Source organism: Hesperophylax consimilis, chromosome 2 (assembly GCF_061612785.1).
Source record: "Hesperophylax consimilis isolate HC1 chromosome 2, BYU_Hcon_1.0, whole genome shotgun sequence".
In the NCBI taxonomy this organism is placed as follows: domain Eukaryota; kingdom Metazoa; phylum Arthropoda; class Insecta; order Trichoptera; family Limnephilidae; genus Hesperophylax; species Hesperophylax consimilis.
In genome coordinates, this window is record NC_142837.1 from 42524891 (window position 1) to 42542640 (window position 17750).

The window sequence follows — 17750 nt, forward strand, 5'->3', positions numbered from 1 at the left end:
TTTGTGACATATATGGTCAAAATAGGTAAAGCATTGCAATTTGCAATAGCTCCGTGTTAAAATAAACGGCTGGCCAAGAAAATGTTTTAAATAATTACAATAAATGTTTTACGATTGGTAGGAAATGTGGTCCATTTTTGGACCGAAATCAATCGCAGAAAAATAAAAGTGGTCCGTTGTCCATTTTTCGACCGAAATCGTTCCAGAGGAACAAACCCGCGTAGGGATTGGAAATACGTACCCGCTCGCGACAGGCGACAGCAGTCAGTGCCGGCAGTGGTCAGTATGCCAGTGTGCGTACAGCAATTGCAGCGAGTTGACGAGCGTTTTTCTAATTTCTTAAAGGTATGTACGTGTATGTACTGCAATATTAACAGTACATACACGTCGTATTTCCAATAAAAGTGGTCCGTTGTCCATTTTTCGACCGAAATCGTTCCAGAGGAACAAACCGCCTAGGGATTGGAAATACGCACCCGCTCGCGACAGGCGACAGCAGTCAGTGCCGGCAGTGGTCAGTATGCCAGTGTGCGTACAGCAATTGCAGCGAGTTGACGAGCGTTTTTCTAATTTCTTAAAGGTATGTACGTGTATGTACTGCAATATTAACAAAAATCTAAATATTTTACAGGACGTGGACGATACCTCACGTAAAAAGTGTTATTTCGTATAATTAGATATGGATGGAAAGACAAGGTTAAGTGGGGCTGAGTATCGCAAGCGAGCTAAAGAAAAAGATAATAAACAACAGGATTTAATTAAAAAAACGCGACGTTCCAAGTGGTAGCGGTGTTATGTCAACTGATGTTTCTTTAGTGTCTTCAAGTGCAGATATTTTTATCGATGTGGCAAGTGGATTACAGGAAGAAGCCAAAGATGTTCCACTAGTACCAGGAGTGCAGCCTTATCCGGACCAGGAACTGTGCGAAATCAGCGACGATCCAGCCAAATGGACAATTGACGAGTTCACGCGTGATTACATTTGTAAGAACGGAGCTAATCAAAACATTCAAAATGATTTTTCTAAGAGTGTGCGAATTTACAAAGATAAGGTGCGACAGTTGTCAGAACATTTATTCGAACGTCAGCTTCTAAATGGCGAAAAAGTTCCGCGAAAGTGGCTAATTTATTCCAAAAGTACTGGACATGTTTTTTTGTGGACCTTGTCTTCTTTTTAATGGCGGGGAGAGTCAGTTTGATAGAAAGGAAGGTTTTAATGATTGGAAAAATTCCAATTACCGAGTATCGACCCATGAGAATTCGCCTACTCACAAATTAACTGTCCTGCTTATGAAAGAACGAAGCAACACGTTAGGTCGCATTGACCACGCATTAACAATACAATTAGATGAAGAAATAATTTACTGGAGAAACATTTTGAAACGAGTAGTTAGTTGCATGTGTAAAAGCGCTTGCATCACGTGGTTTGTCTTTCAGAGGACACGACGAGAAATTTGGTTCATTTCAAGGGGCGGCTACATGGTCTGGGGCCTAGGGCGGCCAAGACTGCAAATCCGCCTCTGGGTTTGGTGATAAACTTTTAGTAAAATTCCAATGTACTATCACGATGTCGGAACAGAACGATGAATTATTAAATCAAACACATGTGCACGAGCACGTGTTTCGACATATTATAAATTCACTAAAAGTTTATCAGAAAATGGCCTGCAATCCCGTTTTTAATTGGATTACTTATAATTTAAAGAGATTTTTAATAAATTAGCAAATTCATTTTTCTCCATGCGTAATGTAGAATCACCTCCCAAAGTTTTTGTACCTTATCCCTGAACAATCTGTATGAAGGTACTAACAAAAATGGCTCAATACATTGTCGGATTTGCTATGTTTTTGCAGGTTCAATGGGCCGAACAGCTGATAGCAAAAAAACGCCAAAAGAGAGATTTCACTCACCCCTATTTAAATGAAGCCCTTTCGAAACTAAGTTCGAATTCCAAATTCAAATCCATACTTCACGGAAAGTTCAAAGGGTTTCATAGTTCTGGAAATCTTTCAATTGTTCTGGATGAAGTTAAGTCTCTTGAACGGGTGAAAAGAGGAGATATGAAAGTTCCCAAACAAGAAGAAAGGATGTTCAACGATGAACTATGGAGTCAGGAATGGTATTTGGTATGTGCAAAATGTTAACAACTCAAAAACTTTTTCAGTATATTGTTTAAATTATGCTTATTATTGCTTGTTCTATACTATTTTCTGTGAGATCCAAATAATTCATCATTTTTGAGAATGTAAGCCCAGGGGCTCTATCACGATTTCCTGAGCACGGTCGTACTTTTGATATCTAGACCGATATTGATAACGCAATAATTCAGAAATCGATATACGCTGGCAACATTGGTGCATCTCTCTATGAATTGACATTAAAAGTTTAAAATACTAATAAATTGACGATGTCGAATTGAAATATTAACTTTAATATACATTTGCAGTATGTATTGTTCTTGTTGACACTAAAAATGAAGTTCGTAATGTAACTCGTGAGTTCAATAATTATAACTTACAACTTTTTTTTCACGATGCTGGAACGGAATCAATTGATCGCGTCTTAAGTCTATGAATCGTGTCTACAATTAATTTCAATTCTAAGAGCTTAGTTAGTTCATCCCCATCCATTTAGCCATAAATCCATAAGCCAGTTATTTAGAATATTTACTGAGATATTGAAATAATTACGAACATTTCAAATCAGTACACAGCACCGGCAAGAAAGAATTAATAAATAATATGTGATCATTACGATAATTGAAGTGTTTTGTCAACGTCTTAGGATGGGCTGAATCTGAGTTTTACAAATTTATTTGATAAAGATTTAATTTTTTGCTTTTTTTGCAGCACGACACTAGAACAGAGGATGACTTGCCTAAACTAGATCTCAACGTTATTCCTGTATATAAAATGGGAATTACAGGAAAGGGTGTTAAAGTTTCCATCCTTGATGACGGCATTGAATATTTACACGACGATCTGAAAGCCAACTACGTAAGTGTTATTTAATGTACCCTAATATATTTTATCCTAACTGTAGTATTTTTATGTAGTTTCGTTGCCTCTCAATAGATGACGTTAGGATATAAATATATAAAGTATTGTGTAATTTTAAGGTGTTTCCATAGATGTCAGTAGTAGTACTACATAATAGAGATAACTATTAGATTTTTAGAGAATCTTGTAGAATGGACATGAGTCAAGTTAGATATTCATTGTAAATACCACATGATAATAAACAGACCAAGTGTTATTTAAAACTCCCAAACATCCAAGTTTAATGCGAAGTAGAGGAAAATAACAGTACACTACACTAAAGTAACCTAATCAAACCCAGCCCACCTATCCAATCAACCCAATTTGCAGGAGGCTGGACTCGACCTAATCTAACATAATTTAACCTTACCTAACCTAGCCTAATCTATTCGAAATTTCATCATAACTTAACCCTACCAAACCAAACATAGACAAGCTGGGCCTAAATATTCTGAAGTAATGTTTTGTTATTGTTACAGTAATGGCCTCGTTAAATTAATGATACCAAGAAATATAGTTGATAAGTTTTATTCTTTAAAACACACATCACTGGTAACAAAAAATGACGACCCTCGAATTCCTTAATTATTTCATGGTTGTTATTGATCCGTTATTTAGAGAGAGAAGAGGAAGAGAATGGGCTTGCAAACCTATTTATAAACTAATTCATTTGAATGTATTGGTGTATATATAATCACAATTATTGCCCAATTATTTAGGGGAGACATCTGTCGGATATTTCAATTACTCAATACAGATACATGTGGCATGTTGGTTTGATTCTTGGCTAAAGTCTGAACATGCTGCCAGGGGACGGAAGAATTTATTTTTTTTACACATAAACAAAAAATAATTTTTTAAAAATACCATAATATAAACAAAAATAATTTGAAAAATAAACATAATATAAATATGGACAAATTAATTTGAAAAACAATCATGAGATGAATATGAACAAAAAGTTCTAAAATAAGAGAATCATAATATGAACAAGTTAATTCGATGTTCCTAGGTCATCCTTCAGGTAGGTTGCTAATTCTTCTCCGTCTTATGACTGCTAGCAAAATTTTGATGGTCCAAGGTCATCCTTCAGGTAGGTTGTTAATTCTTCTCCTTTTTATGACTGCTAGCAAAAATTTGATGGTCCAAGGTCATCCTTCAGGTAGGTTGTTGATTTTTCTCTTGTTTATGACTGCAGGAACTTATTTATTCAGTCCGGGGGGTACATCGGGCGTCCCTGTAGCAATGCTTGAATCCCTTTCCATGGGTAATAAACATATTTTGCTGATAGGTCTCTTAAATGTTCCTTGTGCGGTTTTGAGGGTAACCACCCGCACTTTTCCGTCAGCTCCAGGGTGAGTAGCTAGGATCCTGGCTAGTTTCCACATATTACGCGGCAGGTTGTCCTCCTTTAGTATGACCATGTCGTCCCTTTCAACAGTCCTGAGGCCCTTGTCTTCCTTCCATTTGGTACGTCTTTGTAATTCTGCAAGATATTCCAGTTTCCACCTGCACCAAAATGTTTGAATCAGTGCATTTAATTTTTGATATTGATTCAATGGATTATATTGTATCTCCCGAACATCCTTCTCAGAGATAGAAGCTATCCCTCCGCCAATCAGGAAATGATTTGGATTCAGGTCAGTCGGATCGTTGGACAGAGGAGTGAGCGGACGTGAATTTAAACAGCATTCTACCTGACACAATAAAGTATATAATTGTTCAAAGGTTAAACTTGAATTATCGGTTATTCTTTTTAAATGATATTTGGCGGATTTCACTGCTGCTTCCCAGAGTCCAGCGAAATTCGGTGACCGTGGTGGAATAAATCCCCACAATATTGACAAATCAGCTAAATATTTTTGAATCTTGTCATCAGATTTCTTTAACTTATCATACAATTCTCTCAGTTGATTATATGCTCCCTTAAAATTGGTCGCATTATCTGAATATATTTTAAAGGGTTTGCCCCTCCGCGCAATGAAACGTTTTAAACAATTTAAAAAGTTGTCAGTGGTGAGGTCTGTTACCAGTTCCAAATGCACAGCTTTCGTTGAGAAACAAACAAAAATGCATAAATAAGATTTCACCAATGGAGCCTTCCTGGTGATACCGCTTTTCATCATGATAGGACCTGCGTAATCAATCCCGGTAACCTCGAACGGCCTGCTAGGTGTTATTCTGTTTTCCGGCAAGTCACCCATGATAACTTGACTGGTTACTGGATTTTTTCTGAAACATACTATACATTTATGTAATATTTGCTTAACAGTGGTTTTTCCGGCAATCGGCCAGAACTGTAATCTCACTAGAGATAACAAAGTTTGTGTCCCTGCATGTAAATGTACATAATGAAGATGTCGAATAATTAATTCTGTTAACTTATTATTTTTTGGTAAAATTATTGGGTGTCGTTGCTGGTATGATAAATGTTTCGCCTTTGTTAGCCTGCCCCCGACACAAATTAATCCATTATTTATAAATGGATTAAGCGACAAAATAACGCTACGTTTATCCAGTGAACATTTATTACTCAAAACCCTGAACTCATCCTTAAAATGGTAGCGTTGAATTATTGCTATTAGACGATGCAATGTATTGTCCAGCTCCGGCACGCTTAACCTCCCGGTTAATTTACAGTTTTTTGTGTTACAATTATTAAAGAAACGCAATATATATGCAGTTACTCTCTTTAGCTTGTTGAGAGAGGAAAATTTTGAAAAGATGTCCCACTCCGTGACATTAGTAGACACGCATACCGCCTTGGTTTTTATCTCTGGAGGATTTATACAGGAATTTTCTGGCTTCGGCCAGTGATCGGCCTCTCTTATTAGCCAATCCGGACCCTTCCACCAAATATCTGCTTGTAATAGTTTGTTTGCTGTAACTCCTCTTGATAAAATATCAGCGGCGTTTTCCTGCGATGAAACATGTCGCCAATGGGCGGGATCGCCGGCCTCTTGTATCTCGGCAACCCTGTTGGCCACAAAGGTATTCCATCTAGCTGGCTGTCCTCTTATCCAGCATAGTGCGATGGTAGAGTCACACCAGTAGTATGTATCCACCTCAACCATGTTGAGTGCTTCTTTGATGTTTTTTAATAATTTCGTTAATAGCACCGCACCACAAAGTTCCAATTTTGGCAGGGATATGTTTTTTAATGGCGCTATCCTGGACCTGGAAGATATTAACTGAGAGTGCATCTTACCCTCGGCGTCCCTGGATACTAGATACGCACAGGCTCCGTAGGCCTTTTCTGATGCGTCGCAAAAACCATGGATTTGTAGGCTGTTTTGACCCCACAAGATTCTTCTCTTTATTTTCAACAGGTTTATTTGAGATAAATTTTTCATGTAATTTTCCCAATCTTTTAATATTCCCTCGGGTATTTCTTCGTCCCAGGAAGTCTTAGATATCCATAATCTCTGCATAATTAGTTTTGCTACAACCGTTACTGGTCCTAGCAGTCCTAAAGGATCGAACGTTGAGGCGATACTTGACAATATCCGCCGTTTGCTTTGTACGGTACATACTGGTTTTTTCACTACATATGAAAAGTAATCAAACTCACTGTTCCAGATTAATCCTAGTATTTTTTCTTCTTGGGGTTCTTTAGATATCAATCCTTGCATATCCTGACCTGGTTCGGAAGATAATTCTGCCACGTTCGATCTCCATTTTCTTAGATTCATCCCTGCAGATTTTAGTAAACTGATTATCTGTTGTTTTAGAAGGTGGCACGATTCAACGTCATTTCCTCCCGTTAATAGGTCGTCCATGTAAAAGTCATTTTCAATGACATTGCTTGCTATAGGAAATGAAAGTCTATTTTCAATACCTATTTGCTTCAGGCATCTTGTCGCCAGGAAAGATGACGGTCCTAATCCATAAGTCACTGTCCTTAGCTTGTAATGCTTCAAATCCTCATCCTGTGAAAAGCGCCAAACAATTTTCTGTAGATTGCGGTCGCTTTCCTGCACGTTTATCTGACGGTACATTTTCTCTATGTCCGCAGTTATGACTACAGGATGTTTTCTGAAATGTAAAATTTGCATATTTAAATCCTTTTGTATGTTAGGTCCGACCATCAGAGCATCATTAAGGGAAATACCAGAAGATGTTTTTGCCGATCCATCGAACACCACGCGAACTTTAGTAGTGGTGCTTGACTCCTTCATCACCGCATGATGTGGTAAAAAATATGATCTCGCATCGCATTCGGATTTTTGGCACTCTTCCATATGACCCAATTGTAAATATTCTCTCATAAACATGCTATATTGACATTTCAATTCTTTATTGGTGGAAAATTTTCTTTCCAATGTATGAAACCTTTTTTCAGCCATTGACAAAGAACTCCCTAGTTGGTCTATACAAGGGCGGGTTGGTAAGGCTACCGTAAATCTGCCCTCCGTGTCTCTACTATGACACTCTGTAAAGTTGACTTCGCAAGCCTTTTCTTCAAAATTCTGAGGTTTCATGGCATCCACCTCTTCTAGTTTCCAGAATCTTTCCATCTGGTTACCTATTTTATTAATGGCTAGATTACAATTAATTGATACTGGCCTTGTTTTAGTGATGATGTCGATCGCTCCGGAAACAATCCAACCGAGTTCAGTCCTTTGAATAGTTGGCCCGCCCTCCGTTAAGCGTATTCGATCATTATTCATTATTTCCCAAAAAACTTCCGCACCCAACAGGATGTCAATTGGAGACGTGACATTGAAATCCTTATCCGCTAGTTGCAAGCCAGATGGGATCTTCAACTCTTGTTTCCTGAAGGTCATTTGGGGTAGGTCGGTTGTTATAGCCTGCAATACTAAACAAGAAATTTTCTTATTATAATCACTATTCACTGCTAACATGTCAATTGTAACTCTTCGATTGATATGTGTGATGCGATTTTGTATTCCAGACACCGGCATATTTATTTTTTCTGTTTTTAATTTTAATTTTTTTGCAAAACTCTCTCTTATGAAATTCGATTGGGCGCCTGAATCCAATAATACCCTCGCTTTGTGTAAACGGTTGTCGCTACCTACGATATTCACGATCGCTGTAGATAATAAAATTATCTTTTCATTTTTATTTAACACCGTATGATTTGCCACTGATGTCGAGCTGTGTGCCTCTTCATTTGTGTTTTCACTATTTAATTCATTAACATGTATCAAAGTATTATGTTGATCACTTGCACAGATTTTACATTTGAATTTATTTTTGCAATCTTGTGTAAAATGTCCTACCCTCAAACATTTGAAACAGGCTCGGGCCTTTCTTAAAAATTCTAATCTTCCCTGGATATTTAATTTGAGAAATTTTTTACAATAATACACTGGATGATTTTCTTTACATAGGATGCATCCGTGTTTGGTTGCTATCAATGAGACAGACAAATCTTTCTTGCGATCATCACGTGTTGTAACATTCTTGTAGGTAGGCCTTTTTTCTTGCAAATTTGTGAACTCCAGTACCTCAACACGTTTGGTTAGACATGTAATAAATTCTTTCAAAGTTGGGAGTGCACCATCTATTGGCTGCTCTTCCCAAAATCTACGAGTTGATCCATCTAATTTATTAGATATTAAATATATCATAATCGCGTCCCAGGAATCAACATGTAATCCTAGATTTTTTAACGCTTCTAAATTTATATTAGCCTGATCAATAATATGCCTTAACGCGACTGGACATTCTTGTTTCATATCTTTTAACTGAAATAAAGATGCAACATGCCTATGAACTATTATTTTTTTATTCGCGTAACGTTCCTGCAGTATCTGCCACGCAGATTCGTAATTGTCGTGCGATATGGTCAAGGAGGCAATCAATTTAGCTGCGTCTTTTTTAAGGCACGATTGTAAATAAAAGAATTTTTGAGAATTGTTTAACATATTATTTTGATGAACCAATGCTTTAAAAGTCTCAGCGAATTTAGCATACTCAGTAATTTCACCATGAAATTCAATAAGTTTCAAAGTTGGTAATTTAATTTCATATTTTTCATGATTTACTGAATTCAATAAACCTTTTGCTAATGCAAGTACAGAGAAATATTGATTTTCAAAGGATTCACGTTGACTTACGTGTTCTGCCTCGTCATCCGAAAGTTCTTCGATTTGAGATTGAATTTTTTCAAAGTCATCTAACAATTTTTCGACCTTTTGATAACGTAATTCTAGTTCCGTTTTATCGAGTGTCTTTAAAATATCATTAAACCTTGTCAATTTCGCTTTCAAAACTCCACGCTTGTTGATTAACTGCTTTAACTTTTCCATCTTTAATGGGAAATAATAAACAATTTAACTTTTAACCTCAAACAACTGACAGTTTACGAATGAAAACACGGCGATGTTAGTAAAAATGCTTGTCAGTGCCAGGGCTGACAACCTTTTAAATCAGAACGGAACAACCACTCACCACTGACAACCTTTTAAATCAGAAATTCGCTGAAATTATTTTGTAGCGAGATTCTACCCGGTAAATTTGAATATTCGCGTGAATTATTTTTAATTAAATAAATCCAATGACAAAACTCTTACAATTGAGATGCTCATTTAACAATAATCGTATCAATTTGCAATGTAGGTAGCTATTAAAATTTTATGCAACTGAAAAATCAGAAACAACAATAATTTTTTTAAAAATCTTTGTTGCATATTTAAATATTTCATTTGGGATAATTTGAAATAGGAAGGATTCGGGATTCGGTCACAGTTTTGATAGGATGGCGTTGGGATACTTATCTGATGATGATCTGCATCTTCTTGATTTTTTGCTGGTTCATATTTCGGCTCGTTCTGGTGCACGATGCGGCTCGATTGGACCATATGTTACAGTAATGGCCTCGTTAAATTAATGATACCAAGAAATATAGTTGATAAGTTTTATTCTTTAAAACACACATCACTGGTAACAAAAAATGACGACCCTCGAATTCCTTAATTATTTCATGGTTGTTATTGATCCGTTATTTAGAGAGAGAAGAGGAAGAGAATGGGCTTGCAAACCTATTTATAAACTAATTCATTTGAATGTATTGGTGTATATATAATCACAATTATTGCCCAATTATTTAGGGGAGACATCTGTCGGATATTTCAATTACTCAATACAGATACATGTGGCATGTTGGTTTGATTCTTGGCTAAAGTCTGAACAGTTATTATAAGTTTTTAAATAAACCTTATGTTCTTTATTCCTTAGTATTACAATGCAGTAAAACAAATCTCAAAATAAGTAGGTAAACTAGTCGAGAACTCATAAGGGTGTCATCGACCTTCGTCCTCTTCCTTCTTGCGCGTCTTGTATGAAAACGAAAAAGATAGAAGATACTAGAAAAAACAAGAAATAATATGTGCAGTTACTGTTCGCTCATAACCCATTGAGATAAATACAAAGACGCGTCATGTTCATAATCGACCAAAAAATATAGAACGTTCCTGTTTCTAGATTAAAATCGAATAATGAATACGACGTACTGTCACTAAGTTGTCCTTCATACGCTTATGTGTTTTTGCATTCGCCGTCTCACTTGATTTTATTTGACGTTTAAAGTTTTCGGGTAGCGAAAAGCAGTTTGAATAATTTTATTTATTAAAATGAAAAGATTTTTGGGCACATGCGAAAGGGAAGAAAATCCAACCAATTTGGTTTTCGCACGAGAATTATTTGTACACATCTCAAAAGCATAGAAATGCAAGTTTTTTTTTCACAAAAAAGAGCCTAGAATTACGTGTTTGTGGCATTCGTTGACAGCTTGTATGATCGACGGACTTATGTGTGATACTAAACGCAATAAATTACAAGTTTATCCACTGGACTAAGTTCAACGAAACCACGCGTGTTGTGTCAGTATACTAACTTCCATTGTAAGCCATCTAAGTCATATTCATCGTTTTATTTATTTCCTAGGATCCTTCTTTAAGTTGGGATTGTAATGAAAAGGACTCCGACCCTGCACCAAAGTACGATTCAACTCACAGAAATGCTCACGGAACCAGGTGTGCAGGAGAGGTACCCACAAAATTTTATAAACTGTGTAAATAATAAAACCAAAATATTAATATACAACCTACTTATCTTTTAAATACCTACATAAAATATTTATGCAGGTGTGGCATAGATACTTTGTTTTTTTGAATGCGAATAATTGTTTTTTTAAAGAATGCTAAAAAAAAACTAACTCAATAACCATCACGCCGCTTCCCGCAGGGGTTGGCAGAGAAGACGGAACGCCCAAACAACTCGGTTTTGGCACCCACTCCTTGCCTCATTCACATTCATACATCGTCTCATACATACTCTTTATATTATTTTGACTCTTGACAGATAAAGTATTGCTTCTAGTTTTAAATCATGCATTTTTGAACAAAACATCTGTGAGGTGGAGCCCAAATGGGATGGTATTCAAATGGGATGGATATCTACAATGTAAGGCTAGTGTAAGTGAGACGGAAAGCTGGACTATTGGGCTAAATTAAACAATTTTGGTTTCATATTTATTCTATAATTGCAACCAATTCCTGAATTTTCTTCTCTACACGTTCCAAGATGTCCACCTGAATTCTGTCTATTACCTGTTGAATAACGTTATATAACTAATAACGTTTTTTAACTTTCGAAATTGGTTGAGAGATGTTTTGTTAACTACATTATTTAATTTTTGAAATGATGTTCTCTCATTATCCAAACATCAATTTTGCAATGGAAAAATTTTACTTTTTTTATTTTATAAAACTTAGAAGTCCCTAGGAACATAGGGACTAGGGATATAGGGACATAACAAGGATACATCCTTGCATACAGAGTATAAGGACGGGTTGTTTCGCAGAATTTGAACAATTTATTAAAATTCAAAGTTAATTTTCAAGTTCTGTGAAGGTTCTATTTATGTTCTGTTATTATATGACCGGTCGGTGGCTGAGTTGATATCGCGTTTGGGTCCCACCCAGGCATAGTGTGTTCAATTCCTCGGCTGGCTAAGTCCTCCATCACAATACAAGCAACATTTTCCGCTTTCTGTGGTTGTGTAGGAGATTTTCAAATATTGTCAGGTTATTCGTAATCCGGGAATGTTTGTCTTTCTTTAAAAAAAATATATTTATATATCATTATTGGCCAGTTGTTTCTTAAAACAAAAATCATGAAAGAACATGAATAGAACATTCACAGAACTTGAAAATCAACAGTATAAGTGTACAGTATTAATACAATACAGAGTATAAATGTACATTATTAATACAATAAAGAGTATAAGTTTACAGTATTAATACAATACAGAGTATAAATCTACATAAATAATACAATACAGAGATTTCATACAGAATATAAGGGTACAGTATTAAAGCAATACAGATTATAATTGTACGGTATTAATACAAAACAGATAATTTATACAGAGTATTTGTACACGGTAGTAATTCAATACAAAGTATAATTGGGCAGTAATAGTACTTTACAAAGAATTCATGCAGAATATAAATGTACAGTATTAATAAAATACAGAGTGAAAGTGTACAGTGTTAATACAATACAGATAATTCATACAGAATATTAGTCTAGAGTTTTAATATAATATAAATTAATTTATTTGACTTCCCTCGGGAACCCATTTCTGCTTTTTATGAAGCTTTATTTTACTCAACGTAATATTGTCATAACTTATTTAATTGGGTTGTTTTCTGACCTGAAGAAACTACGGTTGTGGCCAAAACTTTTAAAAGTAGTAAATTAATTAAAAGGTTTATTTGATGACACAGGTGGCGATGACGGCAAACAACGGCAAGTGCGGGGTGGGGATTGCCTACGGGGCGAGCATCGGGGGGATCAAGTTACTAGATGGACTCATCAACGATAGGGTGGAAGGTGCTGCGCTAGGTTTGTATTCCAACTAATTAAATAATAATAGTTCAATTTAATTACTGTTTTGCGAAATTTCCAACAGAGAGCTGTTTACAAAAAAATATACCAAAATAATATGACATTATTTTGAATATTTTTTTTTTAAGCCTAAAAAAATAATTATTTATTTAACACCTCCGTAGGAGGTGCTTGGGAAACAACTAACCATCTGCAATTCATATTATGTTGACATTAACTTTTTTTAAGGTTGTACCATCAAAGTATTATAAATTTATAATTATTGAAGACAATATTAGCGATTCCTAAAGAAAATCTAAAACAGAAAAAAGATTGTTTCATAGTGCTTTCACACAAACGAAGTATTGAATTCCGTAAGTCTAAACTTAAACTTTAGGGTACACAGTTTACACCCGCGCTGTGCAAGCGAGTTTCCTACAGAGCATCGGACCATCCCAAATAGTAATCAAAGATAATAAATATAACAAAGATAATAAACAAATCTTTGATACATCAAAGTCACATCTAGGACTTGAATCCAGGACTCTTGCCTTGCCGTGGCACCGCTCTACCAACTGAGCTAATGGGACCCTATCTCCTTCTGTCATATTTAACTGTATCATACTTCGAATGAGAAATACTAACATTGTCTTCATTTTTCTCACCGCACATTTTTATTTGCATATGCTCGCAAGATCTTTATGTATGATCGCAAGATTCAAGCCAAACTAAATGCACTGTACATCTAGACAGTGTCTTTAGATAAACATATCTTATTTTTTATTTTAATGTGCGACATCTATTGACTTTTCTGCAAGTCTAGGATGAATATTTATTTTTTGGGATAACTTAGAGAGTAAAACCTCAAATTGTAATATTTAATTATTGAAGACAATATTAGCTATTCCTGTAAGTGGTTAGTGACATCATCATTAACTACTAGAACAAAAATAATTGGTATCCCATATAAATAAAAATCGGATATGTTTATCCGAGACACTATCTGGGTTACAAACCAATTCTTAAGCAGCGTCTAGCGACCACTGGGACCTAATTATCAAACTTCTTATTTGTCGATCTCATATTTCAAATTCACAACTAACAATATCATCTTGCAACTAATTTTACTCGTATTTTTGGCAGTCACCTGTTTAAATTATCAAAAAGTTCTTACTATTTGGTTTGTAACCTAGATAGTGTTCGATTCCCATTTGAGGCCGTTATTTTTTTTTCTGTCTTGTTCTGTGTCATATTCCGTTTAGATTTGTTTGTATTATCTTCTTCTTCGGTATTAATAATTCAATTTAATTACTATTTTACTAAAGCACGGTTTTGCGAAAGATCAATCAAAAAGCTCTTTACAAAAAGTCAAAACATTTGCTGGTTATAAAGGAAGAAATTAAACAAATTGCAGCATTAGAAATTTCATTCACCAGCACTATTTTTCTGTGCTAGAACATCTCTTCTGCTGTGTGGTGTCTTGAACAAGTTGTGGTGGTTACTACGGCCGAAGTTTTCAGGTGTATAAACGAGCCATAAAATTCCAAGAAGAATAAGATATCAATCATAGAAATCAAAATTAATAGACTTGCCCTAACATGAAATCTGGATATTATTTTGATGAGCCACGTGACTATATATTTGACACCAAGAGGGTTCAAGATTTCTTTGAATTAACTTTGACATCAGTCGTACATTGACTACCGAAGAGCGTGCGTTGGAACAACCTGACCATGCGCAGAAAAGTGAAGTTCGCTAAAGACTTTTCTGCGCAGGATTTACATGTTCGCTCTGAAATTAATCGCCTGGCGTAGCGACGCTAAAATTGAGTGAGATGGGTAAATGTTAACACATTTGTAAAAGTGTCACAAAATATTAAATTTTGAAAACAAGCCCGAACTTTTGTTACATGATTTGGGATTTGTAGTTTTTTTCAGCCTGCAATTTGCGCGCCATTGTAAAAACGACCAGATTTTTTTTTAGTACCGAGTGACATTACAGTGCGAGTTGCGAGGACAAATGAATGAAAGTGTGACGATCATGCCGCCTCCCACGTTCTGCGCAAGTTGGTTTTTGCGTCTTTCCCTGATTGTCTCGTCTAATTAATTTAAATGTCTATGGCTATTAATAGAGTAACGCACTATAAGATTAGCTGTGACTATTTTTTCTTCTATTGTTATGATCGTATTTTGGGAATCATTACAAAACTGCATAATTTGCAAGTGTCCTAATGAAATTATTGAATATATTATTATTTTTTCGATTGGCCTAACGTAAAAAACAATAAATGAAAACTAAAACTAAAAATTAAATTATAAAAAAAACTCCTTTGCACAAATTATAAAAAAACTTTAATCCTGCAACCTATACGTTATTACTACTTATATCCTGCTCTCACCAAAACCCACAAAATACAGGCAATTGAATAAAAAAAAACTTGTGACAAAACTTGTAATGAAAAATAAATCGAACAAAATATAACTAAGTTACAACATGTTAACTGTTACTGTAAGTACGTGTATCACGAATCGCGATAAGATAACATTACTTAGTAAAGACCCACTATTTGTATTCGGGAGTCAACCACTTTAGAAAGAGTGTACAAAGTAAGTGCGTACAAAATACATTGAAAATGTCTGTCCATACTGTTAGACTAACGCCATATGAGATAGACTTGCTCTATCATGAAATTTGGACGAGCTCGAGACAGATCATGTGACCATAATTGTTCGAGAATTCTTGAATAATTTACGAAATCAATCGTACGTTAAATGCCAAAGAACGGACGGTAAATTAACTGGACCCTTCGCAGAAAAGTAAAGTTCGCTAAAGTCAGGCAACGGTTTGCAGCGCAGTCCATTGTGAGACTTCTCTACGCAGGAACTGAATTTCATTCTTAAACTAATCGCTTGGCGTAGCGATGCCAAAATTGAGTGCAGTGAATAAATTATTATTTATTAATTTTCGGGGCTTTAACATATGAATATTAAGAAATATAAATTATTTATTGTACATAACTGAATTGCTTCATTAACAACATTTTTTATTTGTTTAAAGATAAATTGAAGATGTCCACTGACTTGGTATAATTGTTTCCCTCCATTAGTATTCTCGAAAAAGAGGAATACATATGGTAATTATTCCAAGAATGGCTGCACTGAAATAAATCCTGACTTCTAGTATTACGTTGTGGAATCCGGAAGCTTATCAATTCTAGCAATACCGGACGATCAACTAAATCATTTAGAATTTCATATAGAAATACCAAGCAGTGAAAATTCTTCTGTCTGACAATTTGAGCATATTCATATAATTTAACAGAGTATTGTGGTTCAAAATAATTGCAGCAATACCCATTTTAAGGTTTGTAAAACGTAATAATTTGTTTTGTATTCTTTCAACAGCTTGTACATGTATATTAGTGGGTTCAGGACAGGAGAATTGTACTCAAGTTGACTTCTTACATAGACAAAATATAACAATTTAATACACTTTATACTGTTCAAATTTCTGGTTCGCGTAGTTATAAATCCCAACATATTTAAGCCCTTATTAGAGATTCTGTTATGTGGTTAACAAATTAAAGATTTGATTGAAAAGTGATGCCTAAGTCTTTGATTTGTGTTAATGTCTCAACAGCATTATTATCAATGCAGTAATAAAAACCTAACTATTTGACATTTTGAGATATTTAAGTAGTCTTTTTTCATTACACCAAATCAATAATTTGCTGATATTGTTTTGAAGAATTTTGCAATGGTAAATATTTTGAATAGGTCTATAAGTTTTGAGGTCATCATCAAAAACATTTACATTTGTAAAAGTGTTTAACAAAATATTAAATTTTGGAAACAAGCCCGACCTCCTATTAACCCAATTTGTGACATGTACGTTTTTAACGCAGCCAACTATTTGCGCGACATAACTAGTAATTCGGAAGCAGATTTTATTTTCGGGCACTAAATGGTGAGATAATAATGTTAGGTGCCTGTATGCTGTGAGATTCGTTTTTGACAATTTACTTACAGAAGTACGTCCATGCTCTATTCCCTTTCTCCTCATAACCTAATTTGTTCTAATCACCCTTATGGGCAGCTCTCTCTGTTCCTTACTGTGTGGTTAGACCCTATTCACAGGGGAGTACAATATTCGGCGCGGAGGCTTTATGGCGCGAGAGTTCCATTCGCACTGAGCAAAGCGTTTTTTACTGTGAGCGCGTTACCAATTGTCAAGTTGAAATTTACACACGGTTTTATCGCGGGTTTTTGAGCAAACCAAGTTGAAATGTCCATTTTAACATACTGCGTACTTTTTTTCATTTGAAGTATGAATCATCAAAAATGGCAGATCTTGAGAAACTGAAAATCTAAACAAAGAACTGAGTGATCATCAGGTTCGTGGTTGCAAATATTCTGGCAAATAGAAAAAAAATGGCTCACTGATAACGCGGGCCGACGAACTTAATAAAACTGCGGATGTTGGCGTAGGACGAAGGGATAGAAGCCACAAAGATTTTAATTAAGAAATTAAATGTCTCAAATTTTGAGAAAAGCCTACGTGATAAAGGATAAGGCACTCTACTAGTAAACCGGAGGTCGCGGGTTCAATTCCCGGTATGCGCAAGTTAATTTTATTCGATTTATTTGTGCTATTACACAATTTAATCATTTAAAATAATAATTGGCATATTTGCGACACGTTTCGGTGTGGAATATATTTACTCTTACGGTCTCACTAGGAAATGTGGTGAAAATTTTATGCAAATGATAAAGACCGTGTATGGGGAAACATTACTAATATAGAAACTGGCACAAAATAATTAATGGAAAGATATATATACATCGTTTACA

General features: G+C 35.3%; 2 protein-coding genes across 2 annotated transcripts in view; one reads left to right on the forward strand and one right to left on the reverse strand.

Moving 5' to 3' along the window:
- The window catches only part of LOC149426027 (neuroendocrine convertase 1-like), an 83683-nt gene that overhangs the window by 29272 nt on the left and 36661 nt on the right, over positions 1 to 17750 (forward strand). Inside the window, exons 3-7 of the mRNA XM_089644131.1 lie at positions 1855 to 1942; positions 2030 to 2127; positions 2851 to 2997; positions 10954 to 11055; positions 12801 to 12918. Of these exons, the coding sequence (XP_089500257.1) occupies positions 1855 to 1942; positions 2030 to 2127; positions 2851 to 2997; positions 10954 to 11055; positions 12801 to 12918 (553 nt within the window). The remainder of the gene's footprint in view (positions 1 to 1854; positions 1943 to 2029; positions 2128 to 2850; positions 2998 to 10953; positions 11056 to 12800; positions 12919 to 17750) is intronic.
- LOC149426028 (uncharacterized) lies at positions 5483 to 9115 on the reverse strand. Its single transcript, XM_089645722.1, has 3 exons — positions 7606 to 9115; positions 5573 to 7074; positions 5483 to 5487 (listed from the first exon to the last, which is right to left on the reverse strand). Exons 1-3 carry the CDS (start codon positions 8931 to 8933, stop codon positions 5483 to 5485), a joined length of 2835 nt encoding a protein of 944 aa, XP_089501848.1. The 5' UTR covers positions 8934 to 9115.

What these genes read in the sequence shown, in the direction of transcription:
- LOC149426028 (XM_089645722.1), bottom strand. Translation starts at nt 8,933, where the DNA reads ATGTTAAACAATTCTCAAAAATTCTTTTATTTACAATCGTGCCTTAAA. An exon ending in GACATCATCACTAAAACAAG is followed by an intron (nt 7,075 to 7,605) that starts GCCAGTATCAAT and finishes TTTACATTTCAG; the next exon opens with AAAACATCCTGTAGTCATAA.